Source organism: Ammodytes marinus (genome assembly GCF_949987685.1).
Source record: "Ammodytes marinus genome assembly, chromosome: 1".
Classification (NCBI taxonomy): domain Eukaryota; kingdom Metazoa; phylum Chordata; class Actinopteri; order Uranoscopiformes; family Ammodytidae; genus Ammodytes; species Ammodytes marinus.
The window spans coordinates 36,512,561-36,522,560 of NC_137230.1; the positions used below are offsets into that span (position 1 = coordinate 36,512,561).

General features: G+C 38.7%; 1 protein-coding gene and 1 long non-coding RNA gene across 2 annotated transcripts in view; one reads left to right on the plus strand and one right to left on the minus strand.

Moving 5' to 3' along the window:
* Nucleotides 1-10,000, minus strand: part of LOC307254011 — a 268,838-nt gene that overhangs the window by 90,628 nt on the left and 168,210 nt on the right. The gene's annotated exons all lie outside the window — the stretch shown is intronic.
* Nucleotides 4,112-10,000, plus strand: part of LOC307262980 (pro-cathepsin H-like) — a gene marked incomplete at both ends in the record, with an annotated part of 9,188 nt that continues 3,299 nt past the window's right edge. Inside the window, 8 exons of the mRNA XM_080043999.1 lie at nt 4,112-4,289; nt 5,739-5,770; nt 6,700-6,805; nt 7,751-7,821; nt 8,440-8,544; nt 9,054-9,140; nt 9,618-9,673; nt 9,925-10,000. The exon at nt 9,925-10,000 is cut by the window's right edge and continues 6 nt beyond it. Coding sequence (XP_079900125.1) covers nt 4,112-4,289; nt 5,739-5,770; nt 6,700-6,805; nt 7,751-7,821; nt 8,440-8,544; nt 9,054-9,140; nt 9,618-9,673; nt 9,925-10,000 — 711 coding nt within the window. The remainder of the gene's footprint in view (nt 4,290-5,738; nt 5,771-6,699; nt 6,806-7,750; nt 7,822-8,439; nt 8,545-9,053; nt 9,141-9,617; nt 9,674-9,924) is intronic.

The following is a 10,000-nucleotide window of genomic DNA, read 5'->3' on the forward strand; positions in this document are numbered from 1 at the left end:
TTTGGAATTAAATAATTTTCCATTTTACCTTTATTAATCCAGGAATATTATTTTTTTTTTAAGATTTTTTTTTTGGCATTTTCAAGCTTTATTAGATAGTACAGAGTTGAAGAGAGAGAGAGAGAGAGGGAGAGAGAGAGAGGGGGGAATGACCTGCAGTAAAGGTCCACGGGTCGGATTCGAACCCGCGACCACTGCAACGAAGGCCGGATCCAATATGCTACACGCTCTATCCACTACGCCACCGGAGCGCCCCATTCCAGGAATATTCTCATTGAGATTCAAAATGTCCTTTTCAAGAGAGTCCAGGCCAAGAAGGCAGCAGCATAAAAACATGAACATTTCACATTAAAAAACAAAATTTCACACTCAATACAAGACACAAAACACAATATTTTTTTTTTTTTAAAGTCACAAAGCATCAATCTCATTGGCAGTAAGTCAATGTTCAGTGTGTAATCCTCTTTGGCCAGTGCATTATGGATTTCGCCTTAATCTTGAAATGGATTATATACCCCCTGAAATATGTCAACTATTTTTGTTCTACGATTTTGCCAATGAAGGAGAGATATTTTTTCTTTTTTTTTGATTTTTTTTATGCTTTATTGATAGTGTAGAGACAGAGTTGAAATGGGGCAGAGAGGGGAGTGACATGCAGAGAACGACCGCGGGCTGGAATCGAACCCGGGTCCGCTGCTGGCCGAGGCCCATGGGGGGGGGGGGACGCCCTACCAACTGAGCTAAGGGCGCCCCCAGAGATATTTTTTCCGTACAAACGTTTGTGTACAGGCTCCGATTGCATCTGGATTTCCTAACGTGCAATGTGTTATAAAAACATGTCCCTGGAAATGTGTTATCCTTATGATATAGTTCAACTCTGTAATAACCTTTCTGTGTATGATACGTTAAGCTATAGTGCGTAACTTTTTCATATAAATAAAAGGATGTCCAAACGAGTTGAAACAAAGTTGATTAAGCCTATTATCAGCTCCACAGAACTCTCTCTGTGTTTCTCAGTATGGCAGCGTTTACAAACTGGTGTCTTCCCCCCCCCCCCCCGACCCCCCCTCGCCGACACTGGTGCAGGAGCTCAGAAAAATCCCCAAGAAGAGCCCAAGAAATGTTTCAGTTGTTGATTCTACTGCTAAAGAGAAAAAAAAACTGGACGTACAGCAGAAGGTATAAAATCCATGTGCCATCACTGAAGGCTTTACCTCATGTAGATGGCGATGCACCGACTAGTGTTGTTGTAATTACTCAGAATTCCTCATGGGGGCGACAGAAGTTACGCACTATAGCTTTAGAGACAAATGTTGAAGACAACTTGTAAGTGTAACACATTCTGTAAACGGTCTATTTCCAAACTATACATAACAGTAGTTATATTGTGCTTATTCTTGGGATATTTATAGGTATTTTTTACAGGCTTTGTAAAGAAATAAAAAAATAAAACTAAACACCTTATGCTTAAGTGGCAGGCATGTGCCACTTTCACTTGTTCAAATCCAACATACAGCTCTGGAAAAAATTAAGAGACCACTCCAAATATTCAGTGTCTCTCGTTTGACTATTTATAGGCATATGTTTGAGTAGAATGAACATTTTGGTTTTATAATATAAACTACTGACAACATTTCTACCAAATTTCCCCCCCCCAAAAAATATTGTCATTAAAGAGCATTTTCATTAAGTAATGTAGAGATGAAGATTGAAGAAAAATCCAGACTGGTCTCTTTATTTTTTCTGGAGCTGTATATCTAGAACAGTGTGTTTACTGTCTAGGTGTAGTCAGTGATTCTGGAGAACGCTTGTTGTCAAAATAATTATTTTTCAAAATCAGTGAATATCTCCTCATGATCCTATCTGTACTGTGTGCGCTGAAAAAAATCCAGTGTTAATTTTTAACCTTTATTTCTACAGGTAAATCCCATTGAGACCGAAGACTCTTTTTCAAGGGAGACCTGTTTTCCTTTCCCACGTTACCATTCACACACACATTCATACACCGATAGCAGGCTAACTATCGACATTCACACGAGGCAAGGTGGGTGAAGTGTCTTGCCCAAGGACACAACAACTATGACACAGGTGGCAGGGCGGGGATCGAACCTCCAACCCTTTGATCATCGGCCGACCCGCTCTACCACCTGAGCCACAGTCGCCCCACAAATTAATACATTAATACACAGCCTAGGCTCTGTAAACTGGCATGTTTACATTGTTTACATTTGTTTACATTGTTCAAATACCAGTTTACAGAGCCTAGGCTGTGTATTAACAATGGATTATTTTTTTCAGCACACACACAGTACAGACAGGTAGTGGATCATGAGGAGATATTCACTGATTTTGATGGTCCCCCAAAAAAAATTTGACAACAAAAATTCTCCAGAATCATTGACTACACCTTTAATAACCCCCCCACCCATCCCCTCCCACCCTAGCACACACACACACACACACACACACACACACACACACACCCCACCCTTGCACAAAGACCTTCCCTTTCTCTAACAGGCACATTGAAACGTTTGCAGTGAGCAATACCCCGTTTGTTTGTTTGAGAAAGTTATCTCTCCGTCCATTCTCACAGCTTGATAGTTCATTTCCAGTTTTGTATCAAAGTGTCTCTGTCCTGATCTTACCTCTTGTTAATAAATCTGTCTTTTCTCAGGGGGAAATGTGTCTGCACGGCGACTCCATTTTGTTTTTACTGTGAACACACACACACACACACACACACGCACACACACACACTCACACACGCACACACGCGCGCACACACACACATACACACACACACGCACACACATACTCACTCACTCACTCACACACACACACACACACACACACACTCACACACACACACACACACACACACACACACACACACACACACACACACTTTATGACTGGTATGTAAACAAAGGGGGCCCACCATAGCAACACTTCATGATGCAAAAGTTAGATTTTGATTCAAAAGCTTTGATAAGGCGGTTAATGGAAAACTCTAGTAGACTACAGGGAACTCTTAAAGGTGCAGTGTGTAATATGACATCATCAAGAAAGTTCTACAAAGTTCTAGAATGCAACGCTCCCTGGGTAACCCCACCCCTTTTGAATAATAACAGAAGCTACAGTGGCCTTCAAGGACAAGAACAATTCAAAATTTTAAACAATGCACCTGATGACATTCCAACTATGACACTTTCAAGATGGCGGCACTAGGCCTTGGTCCAAAATATGCAGAAATATGGACATATAATATGAGACCCTTTCTAAGGGGAAAAAAAAATATTCAAATTATTTTTTCAGCTATTATGCACTAAATTAAATGTACTTATGGATATTATAATTACTTTCTACAAAATCTGCTAGGAAATAAAACCCAAAATTCTACACACTGCAGGTTTAAATATTTCTGAAACAGTCTTATTTTTCCTCTGATGATCATAAATGACATGTAACAGCAAACGAGACCATCGGTGTAAAGGGAGATTTCACAGCTTTTTCCCCCCGTGTCTAGACCATATTAGACTTTGTCCTGATCGAAAACCACTGCACCTATCCACGTCCAAATCTGGATTAGACTTTCTCACAGAGTTTTAAGATCATTTCTGTGAAAACAAAAATTCAGTTTATGAAAATACAAAGAACCATGACCAGATCCGATGTGGTCAAGATGTTAAAAATTGTGATAAAAAATATTTTAATAGACTGAAGGTTTTCTGCATCTTAAACTGTACACACACACACACACACACACACACACACACACACACACACACACACACACACACACACACACACACACACACACACACACACACACACACACACACGTTGTGGATAAAGGAAAGTAAGCCACCCAGAGACATTCTAGTCCAGATTGGAAAGTTTATGTATAGTGGTGTGTTTTATCCAGGAAAATGAATTAACTGTGCTGGGGTGTGTGTGTGTGTGTGTGTGTGTGTGTGTCTGTCTCTCTGCATGTATGACTGTGTGCGTGTGTGTGTGTGTGTGTGTGTGTGTGTGTGTGTGTGTGTGTGTGTGTGTGTGTGTGTGTGTGTGTGTTTGTGCGGTCCATAGCGCGATTAGCTCTTTCGCTATGCTCTTAGTGGATGAAAGGGGTAGAGAGGGGGGAGAAAGGGCTAACCGTGAAGCCGTGTCATGTGACGCTGTGTCGGGTTTACAGCAGCAGGAAAGCATGGCGCAGCTCGGTGCTTTCTGGATCATCTGCTCCGCTTTTAATTTAGTCAATTTAACACCAATGACTTTACACGAAGGTAAGTGAACCGATGGTGTTTTTAAATTGTCTATAGTTATACTTTATTGATTAGTTTTAGTCGCTGTATTTGTCTAAGGATGAATATGAAGATGTATTGAATTCTGAGATCCTATGTAGTATAAATGTGCGAAAGAGAAATATAGGGTTAAAAAAAACTTACTTTGTAAATATTACTGTGATGTCTTTTACTGTGACATCACAGTAATATTTACAAAGTACGTTTTTTTAACCCTATATTTCTCTTTCTGTGATGTCACGAGAAAGAGAAATATAGGGTTAAAAAACACACTCTTTCTGCCTTTTCTCAGGCTAGGATGAACCGATTTTAATTTTTTTTGCACATTTATACTACATAGGATCTCAGAATTCAATACACCTTCATATTCCCACCGGTGAAGTAGGTCTTTAATGAGAAATTTGAACGCAAACAGTTATAAGTTGACACACCGGTCATGGCTACTAATATAACGGCTTTTAATTTAGTTAATTTAACAGCAATAACTTTAATAGAAGGTAAGTGATCCAAGGGTGTTTTTAATTGGTCTTTATTTATTGATTATGGCTTAGTTTTTATCGCTGTATTTGTCTAGTTAATGAGGAATTTGGAAAGCAGACAGTTATATAAGTTGTCACCGGTAATGGCTTACTTACTGTAACGGTTTCATAATCATGAATAGCGGTGGAAAAACTACTGAGGTAAACGTTGCCTTTAGCTCATGTCTACTTAAAATATTTAAAAAATGTAAGACTAAAATGTAAATTAATTGGTTTATCATGGCTCTGTGTGTGTGTGTGTGTGTGTGTGTGTGTGTGTGTGTGTGTGTGTGTGTGTGTGTGTGTGTGTGTTTGTGTGTGTGTGTGTGTGTGTGTTATAGCAGAATTTATGTGTGTGCTGGTATTACTCATGTTGTGGGGACATTTTGTGTGTGTGTTTGTTTGTGTGTGTGTGTGTGTGTGTGTGTGTGTGTGTGTGTGTGTGTGTGTGTGTGTGTGTGTGTGTGTGTGTGTGTGTGTGTGTGTGTGCGTGCGTGGGTGTGTGTGTGTGTGTGTGCGTGCGTGTGTGTGTGTGTGTTAGAGCAGAATTTGTTGCTGCTGGGGTGGATGTTCTATGTATAGGACTGAAACTAATAAATAATTTTCACAATGCGTGGACATTTTAAATTAGTAAAGTTTATATATAGGCACTACATGTATCAAATCATTGTAGTTGGGTAAAAGTAGGCAAACTGGGCCCTGCTGCTGTAAACAACAACAACAGTGAAACAGTAACTTTTCAGGAAGCTTTCTAACTTCAAACAGTATTCCAGGGATCTACATTTTCCCTGTGAGGAAAGTTTGTTTATTCAGTTATGAGAATATACCTTAGAAAATGTTTCACTTCTCTGACACACCCAAAGTTACACATTGCAGCTTTAACTGACTTCTTACTTGTGTTTTTTTTATATAGAGGAATATCAGTTCAAAGAGTGGATGTCACAGGTATGTAATCGAAGTTTATAAATCCCAATGTTATCATATGTAAAAATAGGGCGACTGTATCTCAGGTGGTAGAGCGGGTCGGCTGATGATCAAAGGGTTGGAGGTTCGATCCCCGCCCTGCCACCTGTGTCATGGTTGTTGTGTCCTTGGGCAAAGACACTTCACCCACCTTGCCTCGTGTGAATGTCGATAGTTAGCCTGCTATCGGTGTGTGAATGATAACGTGGGAAAGGAAAACAGGTCTCCCTTGCAAAAGAGTCTTCGGTCTCAATGGGATTTACCTGTATAGATAAAGGTTAAAAAAATTATCTGTAGGCTATATGTTTGAATTTATATATATTTTTAAAAAGTAATTGTATTCTTTTTCCACCTATGCACCTTCATAATGTACTTTAATGTAAGACTAGTGGTTATACAGCCTCCTTTATCAATGTAGGCAAGGCAAGGCAAGTTTATTTATATAGCACAATTCAAACACAAGGCCACTCAAAGTGCTTTACAGGGGCAAGATTAAAATGCATAAAACACATTAGAAGACATTTAAAAGCGAATGAAAAGAAGAAAAACATTTAAATAAAATAAAAAGTACAGGTTAAAATGGAAACAGAAAAGTCTTCAGACTCGATTTAAAAGAACTGAGGGTTGCAGCAGACCTCAAGTCAAATGTACTTTGATGCTTAATTGTTCTGTATTATTGTTTGAACAGAACTTTGCAATCAAATGTTTTTTAAAGTAAAACATAAATTAAAATTAATAAAAATTTAAATTAAATTTGGAAAAAAATTCAAAACTTCTAGTGCTACGAAAAAAATAACTTAATTATTTACTTCCTGGATTATTTTTTTGTCATTTTTGCAGCACTAAGGTAACGTAATTATTGAATTCCTGTATGCAAATTTGTTAAATTTTCTCATTGTAACGTTTTTCAGCACACCAAGGTCTATGAGCCTGAAGAGTTTTACCATCGGCTCCAAGTCTTCACCGAGAACAAGAAGAAAATAGATCGTCATAACGCCGGGAATCACTCATTCACAAGTAACGTGAAACCATGTTAAGAAGACTATTACCACACAGTTTGATAGGTTTACAAAACATTATAAGGTTATACCATAGTCTTTGCGAATACTCTATTCTGATTGGCTGGAGAACATTCCATAGGTGTGGATTAACCCCTAATGTATGGACACCTAGATGGAACCGTTTACATTCTGTCCACTTTAATGCGTCGCCGCTGATTAAACTGTGTTGATAAGGGATTTATAAAGCCTAAAATATCCTGCCGTGCAATAGCCTCTGGACACCACAGGATGGCGCTCGCAACACAAGAGCTGTAGTAACGACAGTAGTAAAATAAAGTGGCTAAACTTAATGTCCTCTGGTTAAACTTTTAGAGAGAAATAAATTAAAAGAAGAAAGAAAAACTTCAAAAATCCTTTTTAAATGTTTCCCTAAAAAATCATTCTAAGGTTTAGGGCTGGCCCGAATTATTCGAATATTCGAATACTCGTTCGGAAAATTAGTATTCGGAGCTTAAATTAGTATTCGGAGCTTCGTTTTTTTTTTTTTTTTTTTTTTTTTTGCAAGAAGCTAGTACTGCAATATAATGTCATCAAATAATTTTATATTTGGATATAAAAGTTAGTAATATTGTAGTAGTAGTAGTAGTAGTAGTAGTAGTAGTATTGCTCATTTAGGAGGATATTACATCACTAAGTGTCATAGCGCATCCATTACTTCACCTCCGAGCGCGTAAATCTTCAACAAAATATGCAGATACTGTCAAAATCGGTTCCAGGGAATATATAGGGATTATTAACATTTTTTTTAATGTTGTTTTTGATGGTGTGTTTTTCTGGAACGAATATTCGCTCGGAAAAACCAACGAATATTCGAAGCCTGAAAAATGGCATTCGGGCCAGCCCTAATACGGTTATAAACAACTGTGAATGTTCTCATAACGTTGTCATTTCTCTAACGCAGTGGGACTCAATCAGTTCTCTGACTTGACATTTGAGGAATTCAGGAAATTCTACCTTTTGACAGAGCCTCAGGTATGATTCATGAATTGTTTCCATATTAGGTGCTTACTTTAAAGGTGCTCAGAGGAACTTTCAGTGTGTGTTAATTCTAGCGCCCCTCTTTGGACAAAAGTGGTAGTGTTTTTACCACGCCAGCTGTTGTTCCTGGGTGAGCGTATACCCATGACAAACGCATTAAGAAAAACTATATAAAAATAGCTTTCTTTGCACTGATGGTCTTGTTTGCTGTTATGTGTCATTCATGATCGTCAGACGAAAAATTAGACTGTTTCAGAAATATTTAAAAGTTCCTTGTAGCACCTTTAAAATGTATCTATACAGCCCCGGAAAAAATTAAGAGACCAGTCTGGATTTTCCTTCAATCTTCATCTCTACATTACTTATTGAAAATGCTCTTAATGAAAAAAATTTATTGGAATTTGGTAGAAATGTTGTCAGTAGTTTATATTATAAAACCAAAATGTTCATTCTACTCAAACATATGCCTCTAAATAGTTAAAACGAGAGACCCTGAACATTTGGAGTGGTCTCTTAACTTTTTCCAGAGCTGTATATATATATTTTTCCATTCATAATATTGTACGCTAATTTAAATGTACATTCCAATGCTATGCTTGTGTTCTGTTCTAGAACTGTTCTGCTACTAACGGTCGTCACGTCAACAGAACAGGACCAATCCCAGAGTCAGTCGACTGGAGGCTGAAGGGAAACTTTGTCACTCCAGTCAAGAACCAGGTATTGGGGGGGGGCGCCCTTAGCTCAGTTGGTAGGGCGTCCCCCCCCCCCCCATGGGCCTCGGCCAGCAGCAGACCCGGGTTAGATTCCAGCCCGCGGTCGTTCTCTGCATGTCACTCCCCTCTCTGCCCCATTTCAACTCTGTCTCTACACTATCAATAAAGCATAAAAATGCCAAAAAATATTCTTAAAAAAACAAAAAAAAAACAGGTATTTATTACATCACAAGTTCTCACAACACAAAAACTCCATCACAATATGGACAGGGTAGAATAATGACGAGACGGGTTACACTTTACAATAAGGGTTTACCAGTTTGTAAACGCTGCCATACTGAGAAATACAGAGAGAGTTTTGTGGAGCTGATAATAGGCTTAATCAACTTTGTGTCAACTCGTTTGGCGATGGCATGAATGTGTAACCGACATTCATTCATATGAAAAAGTTACGCACTATAGCTTTTAATATATATTTATCATTAATCAATTATTCCCTTATTGTGTCTTCAGGGAACCTGTGGAAGTTGTTGGAGGTTTTCCACCACCGGATGTTTGGAGTCAGTGAATGCTATCGCTACCGGGAAGCTAACGGCTCTGGTGAGATATGGGCTGTGTACTAAAAGCCCTACTGACGTCCTACTCATACTAACGTCCTACTAACGTCCTACTCATACTAGAGGCCCTACTAACGTCCTACTCATACTAAAAGCCCTACTAACGTCCTACTCATACTAGAAGCCCTACTAACAACCTACTCATACTAAAAGCTCTACTAACGTCCTACTCATACTAGAAGCCCTACTAACATCCTACTCATACTAGAAGCCCTACTAACGTCCTACTCATACTAACGTCCTACTAACGTCCTACTCATACTAAAAGCCCTACTGACGTCCTACTCATACTAAAAGCCCTACTAACGTCCTACTCATACTAGAAGCCCTACTAACGTCCTACTCATATTACCCAGGGAGCGTTGCATTCTAGAACTTTGTAGAACTTTCTTGATGATGTCATATTACACACTGCACCTTTAAATAATGGAAATAAAATCAGTTTTCCTTTCTGTCTCAGTCGGAGCAGCAGCTGATAGACTGCGCCAAAGACTTCAACAACCACGGATGCATGGGGTAAGCAACATGAACTGATTATAAGCCATAGCTTTAACGTTACGTTTCATTTATTCGCTTTTTCCTTTTATGTATGTATATACAGCTCTGGAAAAAAATGAAGAGACCAGTCTGGATTTTTCTTCAATCTTCATCTCTACATTACTTAATGGAAATGCTCTTTAATGACAATATTTCTGGGGGGAATTTGGTAGAAATGTTGTCAGTAGTTTGTAGAATAAAACCAAAATGTTCATTCTACTCTTTTTCAGTGGTCTTCCGAGTCAGGCATTTGAATACATCAGATACAACCACGGCCTCATGACGGAGGAAGACTATCCCTATAAA